This window comes from Aulostomus chinensis, chromosome 10 (assembly GCF_037954235.1).
Source record: "Aulostomus chinensis isolate RoL2024-O1b breed Wild chromosome 10, RoL_Achi_v1.0, whole genome shotgun sequence".
NCBI lineage: Eukaryota > Metazoa > Chordata > Actinopteri > Syngnathiformes > Aulostomidae > Aulostomus > Aulostomus chinensis.
This window is the reverse complement of record NC_141329.1, coordinates 18,314,941-18,333,226: the sequence shown is the minus strand read 5'-3', so window position 1 is coordinate 18,333,226 and position 18,286 is coordinate 18,314,941. Positions and strand designations below refer to the sequence as shown.

General features: G+C 40.6%; 1 protein-coding gene across 3 annotated transcripts in view; it reads left to right on the top strand.

The window, feature by feature from the left end:
• The window catches only part of prkd2 (protein kinase D2), a 29,907-nt gene that overhangs the window by 3,197 nt on the left and 8,424 nt on the right, over positions 1-18,286 (top strand). For 2 of the 3 annotated variants that reach the window (XM_086216236.1, XM_086216235.1), the window contains exons 2-4: positions 17,385-17,523; positions 17,621-17,752; positions 17,885-18,084. In XM_086216236.1, the coding sequence (XP_086072362.1) occupies positions 17,385-17,523; positions 17,621-17,752; positions 17,885-18,084 (471 nt within the window). Of the gene's footprint in view, positions 1-3,078; positions 3,240-17,384; positions 17,524-17,620; positions 17,753-17,884; positions 18,085-18,286 lie in introns of those variants that run through there. The other variant, XM_086216237.1, reaches the window with a different exon arrangement.

Below are 18,286 nucleotides of genomic sequence, written 5' to 3'. Positions count from 1 at the left end.
CATTCACAAATCTGCCAGGAAATTCAGTTTGTTCCGTCAAGCCAGCTTACCCTCTAGGGTAATCTGTTTTTGTGCACAGTTTAACTACATAGAGGTGGCTGTGTATGGGTTACATTTAGTATGAGTGACTAATTCTGCAGTATCTGATGTTGAATACTCAGTTGTACAGTACAGATACAGGATCAGCAAGTGTTGTTTGGCTCACTTCCACATGTGTTCCCATTTCCAGGTGTTGTTGTAACAAATTAAAAGTGTTGCTTACCTCTACTAAAAACCAAAACGGTAACATGCTGTCGCATTGTCTCCGAATTTTAGTACAATTATTTCCCTTTTAATTCAGGAGATGTTGATGTTTGGGGTTTATTCTTGTTTTTATTGTCTTTGTGTTCCCAAGAAGTAGCGCCATCACTGAGTTCTTGAGTGCTCCCCTTGTAATACTTTGTCAGTGCTTGTCTCTAATTTTGTCATATTTAGACAAACACTTCTGCAAAGACTTAATCTTTGAAGGACACGATCAGTTTCCTGCTATAAACTCTGCTCACTTGCTTTGAAAGCGTATTCATCAAGTGCATCAATTCAAAATAGATGGTTCATTAAAATCAATTTGGGACTAAAACGCCGCTGAAAATCTAATCAAATTTGTGGAACAAGGAGCCATTGTTGCTGCAAGTCTTTAATAAGGTCACCATGATTACCAAAAATAGCTGAGATGCTTCTAAAATTACAATTTCTCGATCAGAATCCTTCAGATGACGAATGTGAACTGAAATGTCACAACACACAACCCAATTAAATGTTCAGATGAGGGTGTGAGTGCTGTTGCCAGAAAGAGGACTGCTGTTTTTTGGTTTCCGTCAGTCAGCATCACCAAAGGTTGACTGGCAATTTGGAATGCTGGGAAACACACTTGCACTGCAGCCAAGTCATACCGAGGATAATTACAGCCAAGGAGATATTACAGGAGGCCACAATCCCACAAAACTTTGAATATGGTACCAACCTTTTGTATGTGTTTTCAGACTATGGGGATGTTTAATCTTCAGCAGAATTCTAAATTTACATACAGTAACATTTTATGTTTCCTGTTCCAGCATCAAATTAAGACATACTTTGTCTGCAAAAGTATTTTTGTTTCTCACCCTGCATTAAAAACTGCTCCAGAGTGGAGGTTGTTCATAAATTATAATAGTTAAGTTGTGCTAGTTAGGCTTTACTGTCTTACTGTGTTGTGGTTGGATTTATTTTTTCCATGTGTCACATGTGAAAATTACAGTACCTCTTGTTGAGTGTGTCCCACAGTTGCTGTTCAACAGCTGCCCTCTTCTCATAGTTTCTTGATGCTTTTTGTCCATCATCAAATAGTCTGAGCTTTTGTATTAAAGTAATTCAGTTTTGTGCAATATACAGGAGTTGTACTACTCATGGTTTTGAAAATCAAGTGAGGGAATAGAAAAGATAAATTACCTTAATGGTTGTTAAAATATATGTTAGACCCTTATCCCTCCCTCTAACATACTCTCTCTCTCTTGCTCGCTCACTCACTCACTCACACACACACACACACACACACACACACACACACACACACACACACACACACACAGGACACGCACACACTGAAATCCCCTGAATCCAAAACTCCTGCCTTGCTGGGAGCGATGGTTTTAGGTTAGAGAGTTGGACAATAGACAGCTTGTCTTGGTCGTTCCGACCGAGTTTGACACGAGTTAGACTGCGTGCACGCATGAATGCATACACTGGTGTGTTTCGAGGGGCAGTGAAGGCAGTTTTGTACCCTGCACCCCCGCCCACGGTCATCTCTCCCATCCCAGAAAGGGTGAGTCACCAGCTCTGTTTATTCACAGGCTCCCTCCTTGTGTTCCATTGACACAATTTTCCATTCACTTCTCTGTATAATAGCACACTTACTCCTGGCTTCACTTCCAACACTAACCTTGAACTAATGGCCTTCCTGACCCTCATAGCCCACCACTCTGTATATCCACTGTCCATGAGACTCCTACACATTTCCCTAACCTAGCTTGATTCTGAACCAGGTAACAGGGCCTGCCAAATTCCAATCTAGTCAGTCTACATCCAGCTGCCCCCACCCCCTCTTGCTGATGGAACAAAAACTATTAGCGTGGCCTGGAAACCAGAGGTCTGTCTCCATTCAACCGTGATGCAGCTCTGTATTGAAAAGACCTCAATGCCTCCCTTCTTTCCCCCTTTCCCCCCCTTATCTTCTGTGCCCGGTCCCACCCCCTCCTCTTCCTCCTCTGGTGCCTTTCCCTCTTCTCCACCTCCTAAGTTCCTCTATTTCCTCTCCTTATCTGCTCATCTCCACTCTCTTTTGCTTGTCTTCTGGTAAACTTCCTCTCAGCCTTTGCCTCCTCTTCCTTCTTGCATCCCACTTTGCTCAAACTGCATTCATCTTCCAACTGCCTTCCTTCCTTGCAGCTTCTGCCCTCTTGAACACATTTCAGGTAGTTGTAGAAACATTGAGCAATTGATGATTTTGCCTTGTTAGGGACAATATTCTCTGGGATGGGATTTAAGTTGAAAATTCTGTATTCCCATTTGTCAAGTGGTTACCTCAGTGAGAATGATTCATATTTTCCAGTGGATATCAGATGATGGTGACTGGTTAAGCCACACTTCACGATTTAACACAATGAGCCATAAAACAGTACAGTTAACGTACTTTACAGACAGCTTTGATTTCATGTTCCCTGCTAGACTAGTGTGCCAGAAAGGTGTGCCGCTGTTTCCTAATGACATCAACTTGATATATATTCGTCATTAATGACATGTACACCGATTCGTGTTCATGCCACTGGGTGTGTGTTTTGTTAGACTCAGTCATCATGTGAGGACAAGCGGCAACCTGTTGAGTCCCGTGAATTTCGGCTGTGGTCCCATTACTAGATGGGTTTGCCAACAAGCTATGGTGACTAACAACACATTTAACGGCCAGTAAGCTGTGGGGATTCACCTGTGACCCTACAGGTGAAATTTCTTTGTTTCTGCTTAGCTTTTTGGGAGATACAAATATGTTCTCCACGAGAATGTCTTTGACCAGTGCGTGTAAATAATTAAAAATAACTGACAACAGACATTTTTCCACAAGCCAAATAACAAATCTGACTTTTCTTTTTCTGGGACTTTTCAGTCATATGACTGAAAGTTAGGTGACGTGGTTATTCATCGGCTTGGATCGGCATCGGTGAACACAAAATGTGGGTGAACACAACCATCGTTATCCATCGTCATCTTCCGCTTATTCCTACACATTAAGGGTCGCGGGGGGCTGGAGCCTATCCCAGCGTCAACGGGCGAGAGGCGGGGTACACCCTTGACAGGTTGAACACAACCATTTGTAGCTATATTCCTGCACGATGCTATGGGGCTGTTTGTTTACCCTGTTTTCTGGTGCCTTTGAATATGAATTAAACTTCATGTACACATGGAAAGAATGGTATTATTTTGTTCTATAGCTAGCTAGCTCAAACACAAAGAAATGTATCCATCACCCCCCACGCACACATACACAGACACACACATCTGTGACAGAAAGCCCCTGGCCTGGCCATTGTTTCCACCTCCGTTTTGGAAGGGGCTATGTGTTTTATCTCTTTCCCTGGAGAAGCTGTTTGTCCCTGGGAATGGGATCATACACACCACCTCCTGTTTACCTCACTCCTCTCGCACATGTAATCTACGCGAACACACATTGTAAAGCATCGTAACAGTTGGCCCTTATTCTTCAGATAAAGTGACAAACAAGGTCATTTTGTTCATATGAAAACAGCACAGTTCCAATGACAGCGCTATTGTAGAACAGCACGCTGACTTCATTCGGTGTGAGTTTCTACCTGCAGTGAAAATTTCACCTACTGATCGAATGCTGTGAGGATTTTCTCTCACTGTTGAGATGTGTTCTGTGGATATGACAGAGCCACGGGGCGAATACACTTTGCTTATCAGTTTAACCCTTTGTTGGCAAAGAAAAATTCCAGTCAATTAGTGAGTGAGACACTGGCAGTGGTCATGAACGTGAAAGGAAAAAAAACACTCTTTTATCATGGCGTGTGACATCTGACTGATAATGCCCTGATGACTAAATGCAAAAGCTTTAACCAAATATTATGAATCTCTTCATCTTTACTTCTGCAAAGAAAAAGGGTGGATACACAGTGACATGTATCTGTTCTGCTTCTCCCCATCTGTGTATATGTATGTGTGTGTGTGTGTGTTAATTTGCATGGTAGCGGAACAGCTTTGCATGATTGACCATGCCTGGTGTCCCTGGCTGGTAACGTTATGTTGCAAGGGTAGCTTAGAATACTCAAGGACATTTGATTATTCAAAGCACACATGGCTGGGAACAGAGATGTGTTTCAGGAGATGAGAATTAATGGTGGGATGATGGATGTTGATTTAATGTTTGAATATGAAGCTGCATCTGTGATGTCGTTTAAGACCATTTGTAAATTATAAAACACTTCCTGATGCCTAAAAACCAGTGTTGCTGGTTGCAGCAGTACACGATGGCATTAGTAATATGTCAAAATCAGTCAAGTGTGTATAACAAACCTCAAGGTTTGCCAAACTTATTTGAAAGAAAAAATGGCAAAAGGTCTTTATACACAAAGTAATCATTACATACAATTGTGTCTCTTGGACAAGTAGACACCATAGAACCAGTAAACCATATAGCTAAATCAGGCCAAAGATCCTATAAACTTATCTTAATTTGTCATTTATATATTCTTTGGGCCCATTTGTAGCTTTCACTACATTCCTTCTCATTTCTGAGCAAAAGGGACCTTATGATACTAATCCAGTGATTAGCATCCACAAAAACAGTTTTATGCCGTAATCAAATTTCCAGCCTCAGAACAGAACTAAGCACCGGTTGATGCCATGTAACCATGTAGATCATTTGTACCACCCAGTCAGAAATACATTTTTCTCATGTTAGAGATATAGTGCGACACACACACACAGGCACACACACACGCACACACACACACACACACACACACACGCACACACACACACACACACACACACATGTTCGCTCTGTGAGAGATGCAAGAGATGGACTCCTGTAGTGACTCATCTTAAAACAGTTAAAAAAATATGTTTGTGTTTTTATTTTATTTGTATTTTATGATATCATTCATGTGGCCACATTTCCAGTCTGAATTCGAGGACGCCGAGGACAAGTAGGAAGATGTTAAAGGACTGAACCATGTAAAAAGTTGCCCATAGTAACTGTTTGGAAAAGGGCCAACCCTTTGAAAGAATACATGGCAGTTGATTAGATGAAGCCAGTCAATAGACATCTTTTCCATGGAGAACAGCCTTCAGTGCAGTTCTTTACTCTTCTGCCAAAGAAGAAATACCCTCTATATATTATATATATTTGCAAAATAGTTGATAGTAGCTTGTTCCAAACTGATCAACAATGTTTTGGAGCAGACGCAAATGAAAGCCTGGCAAGATGGAGTCTAGTGTGAACCAGCTACCTTTGAGGTAAAACGTGGACAGCAACTCGTGTAAATTTCATAGGAAAGCTTTGGCTTTGTTGGTTGGGCTGTTCTAGAACACTCTTGCCGTGGGTGTTGGTCTGACCCAGACACATCGTGAAGTTGAAATGGGCACAACTACCTTCTTACCTCAGTAGATAAACACATGACATCAATGTTCAAGACTGGTCAGTGGAAGATCCAACTGAAATGGGATGTGTGTGTGCGAGTGTGTGTGTGTGTGTGTGTGTGTGTGTGTGTGTGTGTGTGTGTGTGTGTGTACACAGTATGTGTATGAATCACTGCTGCTTCAGTTTCAACAAAGGGCCTAAAGAACGACAGGCAATTTTAACAACAAAATTACTATAAGATAGAATTGCTTGAATTTATCGAACAATTACTATTATTTTGATATAAAAGTAATATGATGATCATATTTCAATAACAGGAAGCATAAAAGTGAAACTCATACCCCTGTTTCAAGTCCCGCGGGGCCTTGAAATTCATGCAAATAAAACAGGCATGCATCTGATTTGAGAATCATGTGGTCAATTTTTAGACCAAGCAAATACAACCACTTCCTGCCTGACAAAACTGTGAAAACATCGACAGCAGCTTTATGTTTTCTCCCTGGCTTTCAGTCAATAGGCTTCCAATTTTCAGTCATATGTGGATTTTGTTTACAGCTTGTTTACGGTGACTCAACTCCAACATGTAAAGACTTTAGCTGTTTGTCTTATGACTTGAGTGAGACGTTAGCGGCCAGCATTTACTCTTTCAATTTGTTCCAAATAGGATCTGAAGCCATGCCGCAGGGAGAGAAACGACAGCATACAGAGAGGAGAAGAGCAGGTAGAGAGGAAGAGAGGATGACTCAGAGGACAGAAATGTGTCTGTTATGGTCCTCAGTATGCAGTATGATGTGTTTGTCCATGGCATTCTCAGCACATGGGGAAATGTGCAAATACTCTAATGGCATTGTTTGTGTAGATCTATAAAAAAAAAATAAAGCGCATGTTTAATTCATTTGATTATTTTTGGTGTTGTATTACATCTAAAGGAGTTTGTAATTTAGGGATTTTTCTGACGTCATTTCAGAGGCTGATCCTTCACAATGACTTTATTGTCAAAGTGCAATTTATTAGTTGTCATGGAAGGAAAACAGATTTGTCCAGTTCTCTTCAAAAAGCATGCTCGCCACCACAAATTAAACCAACTCTGTAGAAGCTATTAATCAATCATGCAGTCTGCATGTGGTTACGATCCAACGTGTGGTCTTCAGCTAACACTGCCAAGCTGCTCTGCGGCTAAGTTACACTGAACAGAGACTTTTAAAATGGCAACTCATAGGCAGAAACCCTGCCATGTTTTGTTGTATGTTCAGATTTCAAAACTTTTGCCGACAAAAAAAGCACCAGATAGTAGATCTATGTGTAGAAAATGGGGGGGGGGGGGGGTGTCAACCCTTCAACATGCAATAATTATGAAGATATTAAAATGTTTAAATATTATTTTCCTTATTTTGTTTTGTTTTCCTTCAAGTATCAGACATGTGACAAGGAAATTTTGTTATCGGCAGGACCATTTTGCGCATTTGATGCTGACGGCTGAAACTGGAGTGTAAGGACGGATAGTTGGCAAGCAACAGGGAGAATTGAAAAGAAAGGGAGTCAAGACACTGATGGTGAATTGACAAAGCTATGTGATTATGGGCAAGCCTACTGAAGGTGTTGCTCATTTTAAAAATGCTGTGTTAGTGACTGTGGAACCGCCAGCATGTTTCTCCTGTATTCAGTTCTTTATGTTACAATCTTCAATAAAAAAGTTCTCTGAGAACACATTATGGGGCCTCCGTATTTATGGGGTCAGGGGTGGGCCAGGGAAAGTTTTGAGCCTTAAACTTGAGCCCTGGATTGGAAAAGGCTGGGAACTGCTGATTTATACCATGAGTTATAACAAGCCAGGTTATGAAATTCAATATTTTTTTTCCTATTATTTGTTGTTCCTGCATACATTGTTGACTGAAATACTAATATGATTACATGTTCCTTTTGTTTTTTTCAAACCAAATCATATTTACAGTATTTATGCAAAAATGTCTAATACAACCCCACAAATACATCCAGGATGAGCACTTAATGCCCCACCATCAGGCTTTCACATATTACTTCATGTTTACCCAAATGACTCACTATTGCTGCCCAGGTATTTGCAGTATTCTCACCTTTGTAACTTCTATAAACACCGCAAATACAGGAACACAACACATCTGTGTTCTCAGAGGAACCTACTTAGTTGTATTAAGTAAGTAATTGGTATTTTCCAAGTTTAGTGCCTGTTGTTTCATGCTAATTTTCCTCTTTAGGTCACATTTAGACTTTTCATAAGGGCCTGTCCTCTTTTCTATAGCTCATGCCAAGTATTAGTGATTTGTTCATCGTACACAACGGATTAAATCCAAGGTTCCTATCAGTTTACCTACTCAGAAATAGGCCAAGGAGAGAAGCAGAGGAGATGGGGTGAGGACGACAGGAGCTTCAACCAACAAAGGCTAATTCAGAACAGCAGTGCGTGTCTCCTTTATCCCCGGACCCCGCTCTATCGCCAGGTCACAGCTCTCGTGTTACTTCTCCCGTCCTCCTTGATGTCCGGACCTGAATGAGACGCTTTGTCCATACACTGCACCTTGAGATTAAAGACACGCGCGCGCGCACACACACACACACACACACACACACACACACACACACACACACACACACACACACATGCACATACACACTCACTGAACCTAAACCCAATTCTAACATTAACCTTTAAATCAAGTATTAACCCTCTAGTTATTTTTGCCCCTGTGAGAATGCTGCTTCTACTTAACCTGAACTGATTTGATGTGAAAATGAATGTGACCACTCTCTTTTTTTTAATTGAAAGATTATTTTGCATTCAGCAAGAAAAAACATGGTCAAATATACCACATATTTTACTTAATATAGTTTTGTGCGTGCTTGTCAAACCCTGGCTGCATGGCTGTTCCTGTGTCTATGGGTCATGTGTTGTACAGATGTTTTTCTGTCCATTTGTATGCTTGCATTCACATTTTCATGCTTGTTTTTTTAGATTCATTGATGTGTCTTGCCAACCCTATTGGGCTGTTTATGGATAATATGTTATTTTCTTGTGGTAATTCATTAATTTATTGATGGTTAGCATTGTAGTTGTACATAGATGAATTCAGACCAAACTTTTTAGACTCTTCTCCAGTCTCAGGTTTACACAGTCATGTTTGGCATGTAGAAACTGGTGGCTCGGGAAGGTAAAACCTGATTATATCTTAACTTTCCAGAATGAGACAGTCACACAAAACATGAGTCAAGCGGGGGAATCCCATAGTGAAGTGTGTATACATAAATAAATAAATAAACTTATTAATTAATTAATTAATTAAAAATATATATAAAGATATAAAGTTTTTTTTTTAACTAAAGTAAAAATCAATCAATGTATGTTACAGTAAATTAAAGTTCATGTAAGCAACTCTGGTCCCCTTAAAGACTCCAAATATATTCAAAACAACAGAGACTGATGGAAAAGATTTCGAAAACGATGGAAATATGAAGTAACATGAACATTACCCTGGAGCTGCTTAATTCATTCATCCTTATTTGTTAAAGTCTGACTTAGATTTTATCTCAGCATGAATGCATTTTTCTCTCACTTAATGTTCTCATCTTCCAGAAATCGGTTTTCCTCTTGGTGGAAAAAAACAAAACAAAACAAAACACACTGGAAAGTATGATAATGCACAGTTTACATAAACTAGTGGGGGCACTGTTTTCAAGCAGGTATATATAAAAAAAGAATTTAAAACCTGCAAACTTATAACTCTGCCCTTATCAACAAAATATTAGCTGACCGAACTGCATGCATGTTGTTTTCACGCTGTTATTGAACTTCCATACACCATTATCATAATATATATTGAACGGGACCAACACCATCACCACCTGTGGTATCACTCTGTGGTTACAGCCTTGCAATTGCCCCTCCCACTTGCCAGTGAAACAAAATCCATTAAGACGTTCAAAAAAAAAAAAGATTTGGTAGAAATCAGTCGCTTTTGTCTGATTGGCATTGGCATCCGGCGGTGCAGACTGTTTTGATCCTCTAATTTTACGTGCATGTAGCAACACAGGTATATGAAGTGGGGGGGGGGGGGGGGCTGAGCGTGTTGCTTCATAAAACTATGGCAATGACATATAACAAAGACAATTCAAAAAGACTCAGGTGGCAAATGAGACCAGGGTGTACTTGTCTCTACGTCACCTCACAAATGTAGAATACCGTTTGTTTTGTACCTGTGTACACACTTTGTTGAATCATTGACATTTAGTTTTGAGTTGCAATGTCTGCAAAGCCAAGCGCTTCACTGACGTCAGTAGTTTTCCTTCATTCCTTGTCATCCTGGCACAGAGCTGTCACTCACGTGGTGATTAAATGAGTGTGTTAAAAAAAGACAAAGCAACTTGTGTATTCTCTTTGTTTCCTTTAGACCAGCATGCTCTATCGTAAATACTGTTGTTTGACAAAGGGCACGGGGAGGGCAGGAATGGATAGTATTTTTGTTATCTGATTAATCGTCAGAGTGTGACCTCACTAAAGTTAAAAATAGTAATCCAGGCCAGTAACACGTTAGTTCCGTCACTGCCACTGTCAGCACTAAAGGAAAAATTCCTGTGTTGTGCCAAGTTGTTGTCAAGAGGTAGTGAGGCCAAAGAGTTGACGTCATTACATACATGTTGCTATGGAAACCCCTCATTAAACACCTCAGCATGCTCAGAAAGGTGGGGCTGTTCTCTCTGAATCTTTCTGACATGCCAAGAAGAATAGGGGGAAGTTTAACAATAAAAGTTGTTCCAAAATTAAGTGGTCTGGTTCACGCATGCAAAAAGCAACAGATGCAATTAAGTACAGGTGGAACAAAATTTATCACCGCAGTCTATGAGAATTTAGATGAAATCTCTCATACACATGTTCAGCACGCAGGGTGTGAGATTTGCTCCACAGCGAGACGTGGATGTTTAAACAATGTCTGTTGTTTGAAGGGATGCAGTGTGTTTCCCCTCAGCTATAAAATGGCTGGATCAAGTTCCTGTTGTGATAGCCACCTCTGCTGCAGAGACACATCAGCTTGGAGGACCATGTAAGGCTGTAGAGGTCAGAGTGTTTACAGAACTGGATGTGCGGTGTCATACAGAGCACACTGATTCACACCAATCCAGTGTTTTTCAAGTGTTGTCATGTTTGGAGTCGGGCCCAATTAATTCTGCAGAAGTGCAGTGTTTCTGGAATAGACAGGATTGTGTAAACAAAAACAGAGCTCCCGTCTCTGTAATATCTCACTCTCCCTTGAGTCCATCGCCTCTACTCTTAAAACAACTAAGCAGCACCTGCATACAACAGTTTCTATTTCCCCAGAGGCATAACACTAAAAGGTCAGTCAGTTTTTCCCCACAATGACACAACGTTTTTACCAAAGAAGGACAAATAAAGTGCTTTCAATAAGCGCATCAATGTGTTGAGAATTCAAAATTGCAATTTGGACAACTGCAATTTTCAAATCGCAGGAAGGTTTATTGTGTTAAAAAAAAGTCAATATGGTGATGCTGCAGAGGTTTCCAACCTTCACATAGCATTCTACTCACTTATAAAAAACAACTTTATTTGATATAAAAAGTGGTTTTCAGTTAGTAAAAAAAAAAATCTGTAAAGACAACAAACAAAACAAAATCAGATATTTTTCCAAAGCCCTATATTAGTATAAGGATTTTTGTCTTTATAATCCAGTATTCTTACTCCTCACATCATTCCACGGTTATACACATGCCACTATTTTTGACAATAAATGCAAAATTTAAAGCTACAAGTTTGTCTTTTTGAGAGATTAGGAAAACACAATTGCTACTACTACTACTACTACTTTCTAAATGTATACTGTATTTTGTATATATATATGTATATATATATATATGTGTGTGTGTGTGTGTGTGTGTGTATATATATGTGTATACATACATATGTGTATATATATGTATGTACACACAGTAAAGCATTTGAATACTTTAATATGAAGTGAAACAACAAAGCCAGACGGTTGTCATTCGTGGGCCTTGAGGAGGTTCCCTCCATAGAGAAAGACACGACAACATGTTGACATTGTAGACATAGACGAAATGGAAGAACTGTGGACAGCTGACAAAGCACATCAAGAATAAGTTACATCATTCTATCCATGTGAGTTCAAAGGGAGTTGCTCTGAGTTTCTCCATTTGAAGCTCAAACAAATGATGTGAACTTTCATGACTGCAAATTACACTCATTAAATTGCACACATTTTCTTTTGGAAAAACATTTCCATCGTGTAGTCTGCTTTATTTTGGAATACCTAAACTAACTGCAGGTTTATGACGTACAGTACTGTGCTATGATTAAATGGATCTGAGCTACATTAATCTCATTATCTGATAATGTGTTAATATCTGTGCTTGTGTTCGTGCGGATTTGGTATCGAGGGTGGCTCTTACTGAGCTGCAGGGGGAAGTGATGAAGAAGATGGAAAGCAGAAGCTGGCTGCACTCTCCGCAGGACATAAAAGTCTTCAAGTTCTTCACACATGTTGCATCTGGAGAGGAGACCCAAGTGCTTGATTGGAACCAGTGTTTCGTAGCCATGCTGGTGGTGTTTGTCAGGAAGCATCACTGCACTGATGAAGGGATGTTGTAGCTGTTTATTCTCCAAATGAAAAGTCATTTCTCGCTACTTCATCGATACAAGAACTTGATATATTGTTCCTGTAATGTTCATGTAGTTGCACAAACATGAAGTCAAGTGGAAGAGGAAGAAGAAAGTAGGTTCTCTACACTTCAGTCATGCACTAAAGCTGCACATGTGACCTGCATCATATGACCAGCAGCTGAGGTGTGCGATGGGAGCTGTGAGCCCCATGGCATCAACATTGTGTGACTGCAAACAATGTTTTTGAGCTCATATTCCACTCACAAAAGCCTGCATCCATGACATCACACTGATTTGATGGTATCTTTTTTCTGGGTTGTGGACACAACTAGTGTAAAATCAATATAAACTGTTGTTGTTCATGATCAAATGTATTCCTCATTTTCATTGATTTTTTTTGGTGAAAATAGACATTTTTGAAGATGCTTGGAACAATTAGCATACATCAATGTGAGCACCATAAAGACAATTTTTGGATTTGGATTGGAAGTTTTTAGAAGGATGAAAATCTGGGGACAAAGAATGTTCAAAGATTAGATTTACATTATAGACTTCTTCATCCACGTGTTCCTTACTTAGTCACTGTGTCCCATGCAGAACTCATCATTGAACATTTGATGAAATTAGGTTAGACAAGTCATCGCTGGCTGGTTTTAACATTACATCAGCTTGCAAGAGAGAGGGCCATACTGAGCTAAATGTTAGTGATTCCTAGAACTGAGAAAAGATAGTTTAATGCTTGTATGTTCATGTATTTCTCTATTTTTAAAAGGCTGTCTTTGTTGCCTCGTTACTTTTCAGGGTGGCCCTGAAATCATTCTAAATATGCAAATAATTGAAGAAAGGAAAACAGCAATGAGGAAAGTTTAATAAAGTGAGGGGAGTTTGATAAACAAGGCAATTGAAGAGGAAAATGCAAGTAATGGGAAACAAGGGGAACGGCAGAGGGAGAGAAGGACTAGTTCATAATTCATTTCTCTCATAATAGCTTCATTGGCCCGAAGAGCTGCAGGAATAGTGCAGGCAACGCAGGGCAACCTGATCCCTGGTAACCCAAATCCAGGCTGGAGACACAACCCTGTCTCCAGGCAAACCACACTACACTATACTACAGTGATAATGCAGCCAGATCTTTGTCTGCAAACTGTACACACACCCATACACACACACACACACACACACACACACACACACACACACACACACACACACACACACACACACACACACACACACACACAAACAATTTCAACAGTAACCTCTGGTCTCAGAGCAATTCATAGTGTATGCACAAATATATCATATAATTACAAGACAAATGTGTCATTTTCACCAGACATATTGCTTCTATGCTCCCCCCCCCCCTTAATTTCAAATAGACAGGAGGAGAAGAAATAAACACACAAGAACAGTCATTCTGTCAAAGGGGACTGTGGTTTGGGGAGTAGGCACATTGTGCTCGTCAGTAGAGCAGCGAAGACTTGTGGTGTGCAAAGACATGACAACTGCAGTTGTGGTTAGCACATTGTGTATGTCTTGGAAGGCACAAGCAGGGTAATAAGTCTGGCTTGATTTCTGGGGTTGCTCGGGAATGAAGTGAGCAGTAATAGCAATAGTGAGGGGTAATAGCAGGGGAGGCTGGCATCAAAGTGTTTTCTGAGGGTTATTCTGTGGATTTGGGCGAATCAGTTAGTGTACTATGATCTGGGCACTATGGGTGTTTGTAATTACATGTGGCAGGTCTTATTTGTGGCCATCCCAGGTACTGATGCATGTAGTTATTACATGAATTTCTCCTGCCAGAGAACGTGTGGCTTTTTGAGTTACAGAGGTGGAAAAATTCAGAGCCTCTTTTTTGAGTAGAATCTGATTTAACCCCTTTAAATGTTGTGTTGCTTTACGTTGGTTCTGCCACATGGCAACAATGGCTATATTTTACTTACCATTTGTGGTATCTTGCTACGCAGACTTGTGTCTGAGATTTCTTCTCCACCCCAGTAGAGTGGAGATAAACACAGATTCAGTTTTGTTGCTTAGGTGGAACCAGACAACAATTTCATCACAGGATGCTAGACTTTTTTTTTTTTAAATTCAACATGTGGGCAAAGTTCCTCCAACCATTTATCCATATTTTAGCAACTTAGACAACATATTGTGTGCTATTTTTTACTGACCAAAGATGAACTGGACATACTAGGGGCCCATCCCCAGAGGACCAGCCTACAGCCCTTCTCTACCTCTGTTTGGATGGTGGTTATTGTTAGGTCATTTGGAAATATGAAATCAGAGGAAGGAGAGTTAAGTTTTCATCAAATATTTCTGTGAGAAACATAAAACGCTTGATAATTGTTGATGGAGGATTTTGACCCCCTGAAACTCCAGTGTCGGACCTTGTTGATAATGTGTAGATGTTCGAATAACATGAAGATGTTGACATTGTAACTTCTGGTAAATGTTGGATTTTTGGTCACAGTAACTGAATGTCAAGATGCAGTTGTGATGGAATGTTTAAAAGGTGGTGGATTTTGGTTACTTTAGATTAAAATGCCTTAGAACCCAAAAAAAATATCAAAAGACGTCATCGTGAGTTCTGTCAAAATGTTCTTGGCATCAGATATTGTCCTGACATTTAATTTTACTCACCCATCACAGCCTATAATCAACCAAATGTCAACATCTAACAATGTTGGTGGTCAGCTGGGGAAGAAAAAATTCAAAAGTAGCATTTGTGTCCAGTAACAGTCCCTGTTATTTACAGACCCTGTTAGTCCACAAGCCTTCTTTGCTCTTGTCTATTCTCTGCCAAAGAAACTTATGAAAACCTTTGACAGTGTGTTCTGCAGATTATTAAAGGAAGACACAGATTCTGGAAATACGTGATGCTTTTGAAAGAATAGTTCTGTGATTTCCATGAATGAAATGGACACTGACACGCTGTGTTTGGACCGTGGTGCTCTTCTGCCTCAGTGTGACTGGATTCATCATGGTCAAAGCTTCTCTCTGTTCTATCTGAGCGGTTATGTAATCCAACGTCCATGAGACATATGCAAAAAAAGTAAGAAATTGAAATCACTTTCACATATATTGCAATACAAACTTTTTCACATCTTCAGTCGCAGACAGAAAGCCTATCTCCACCTCAACTAAAAGATACCTTTAAAGTAATCAGATTTTGATGGCAACCTGTTCTAATTCGATCATACATTTGTGAATTTGAAAGTTTCTGTTTTATCAGAAATAGATATTTCAACTCCTTTATATTAATAAAACCAAGGCTGCTGTACATCATGGATACATTTGGTGAACTGAACCCTGCAAACCTATTTCAGTGCAGTATCATTTGCATGGCTCACACCTGATTATCTTCTCTTCTCATCTTCCTTTCGTCCTTCCATTATCAAGTATAGAGTATCAACTCTACTGTTCAGAAATATTATTAATGTAATTGTTCACACTTCTTCGCCACCTCCACAAAGGTTTGCATTACATTCTTATCTCTTCCTTGTTTTGTTAAATAGGTTAAGGATCTTCTGTGCATTGTGAAAAAGGAGCCTGTATGCTTTTTTGTGTCTGGTTGTCGGCCGTGTGGTCAGTAGCAGTAGCCGCCGCTGGGGTGTGGTGGGCTCACTGTGTAGCTTGGCAGTCATACAAACCAGACCTGGATTTTAGATGTGGTAATGTGGAGTGGCTGTTGGGAAACAGAGGGAGATCGAGTGTGCGTGTGTGTCTGTGAGTCTGTGCGTGTGAGTGAGTGTGTATTGAAGAGAAAAGGAGGGAAACTTGGGAAAGGGAGGGTGTGTGTTTTTGTTTGTAAGAAGGGTGTGCCTCATGGTAAAGTGTGGAGTAGGTGTTTGTGTCATTGTGTCCGTCCAAGGTGGAGACCAGGGTTCCCTTTCCTGTGTATTGTTGGTGAATCTTTACTCTGCCATGAGGAAAACAACAACTCAAGTGGCAGTGAAGATTGTGTCTGAATGGGTGGCTCTTAATTCCTGTATCATCTGGTCAGAATCCATACTTTAAAACAAATAAAAGTAAAGTTTAGTGACCACCTCCTTCTCTCTTCCCCTCAGAAGAGAAGAGGTGTATTGTGTGGTGTGGCCAGTGAAGTGAGCCAGACAGCATTAACTATTCAGGAGAGCAGGGTTTTTCGATGACAGCCTCCTTTGCTCTCCTGACTTCTGACTGACACTCTCATCTCTAGCAGTTTTGCAAGACCTTCATGGAAACACCCAGTGTGTGTGTGTGTGTGTGTGTGTGTGTGTGTGTGTGTTTGTTTGAGTGTGTGTTTGTATACTTAGATATGACTAATGGTGGATTGGATGAAGTTTTTCATTTGCCTGCCTTTCCATATTCTAATACGTGGATATTTGTGGTTTTGTGTGTGTGTGTGTGTGTGTGTGTGTGTGTGTGTGTGTGTGTGTGTGTGTGTACATTTCATATATGTTTCATCAAGCATAGCATTAGTATAATACATATTCTTATTTTCCACTGAAGGGTGGCACATTGGTGCAGTGGTTAGTACTGTTGTCTCACAGTCCGAAGGTTCCAGGTTCAAGCATGGGATCTTTCTGTGTGGGTTCTTTCCAGGTACTCCGGCTTCCTCCCGCAGTCCAAAGACATGCAAGTTAGGTTAACCGGCACGTCTAAATTGACCGTAGATGTGGCTGTGAGTGTGAATGGTTGTCTGTCGATGTGTTGGCCCTGCCACGGACTAGCAACCTGGTGAACCCCACCTCTCGCCCAAAGGCAACTGGGATAGGCTCCAGCCCAACCCCTCACCCCCCACAACCCTTAACAGATAAGCAGTATAGAAAATGGATGGATGCAGTTTCCAGCTACAACTCTATGCATTGACTTGATTAAGTTTATCTAAATCACGCTCTGAAAAACTGTCTCTGAATTTTACACTTTTAGTACTGACACTTTTGATAAGATGGCAGGCAACAATCTTGCGACAAATTGCGGGTACATGGTGGAAGTCACTGTGTCAAATGTTTGCTTTTCAGCTGCGATTCCTTCCTAACACATTTGCAATGCTCTTTTTATATTTTCCAGTTCCCTGAGTGCGGCTTCTACGGCATTTATGATAAAATATTGCTGTTTAAGCATGACACAACCACCAACAACATCCTGCAACTGGTCAAAGCTGCAAGTGACATTCAGGAGGGAGATCTGGTAGAGGTGGTGCTGTCTGGTATGTAACCTCTCCTCTTCTCTCCTCTCCTGTCCTCTAATTAATCTTCATTCTACTGTATGAATGACAACAAATTCTATGCATTAAATTCTTTTAGCGGCAGCCACATTTGAAGATTTCCAGATTCGCCCCCACGCTCTAAATGTGCACTCATACCGGGCACCAGCATTCTGCGATCACTGTGGAGAGATGCTGTTTGGGCTCGTCAGACAAGGACTCAAGTGTGACGGTGAGAAAACAGGCGCGGACAAAGTGTTAATTTGATATGTTCCACATGTTTCTCGTCATTAACACTCCCCTTTCTCCCTGTCTCCGTTCATGTTTGGTTCCCTCACTCCTGGATCAATGGCGCCCTCTGCAGGATGTGGACTAAACTACCATAAGCGCTGTGCTTTCAGCATTCCAAACAACTGTAGTGGAGCTCGAAAACGACGTCTTTCCACCACGTCCTTAAGCAGTAGCCAGTCCCTGCGTCTCTCCACCACTGAATCTTTGTACAGTGTTGGGACGGGCTCCACCTGCACTGATGACTCTGGTCTCGTCCGCTCGCACACACAAATGGTAGGAGAGTATTTATGTCAACACCACTGACTGTTTAGATAGCGAGGCTTTCCAAATTAGACTCTCAAACTGTAGCTATAAACCCATCTGACTCTCTCACACAAATCTTCCTTATTTCACAGAAACGACCATCCTGTGTAGATAATTCCAACCTTTCTTGCAAATATGATAAAAAACCTATGAAATAGCAAAAACAGATATC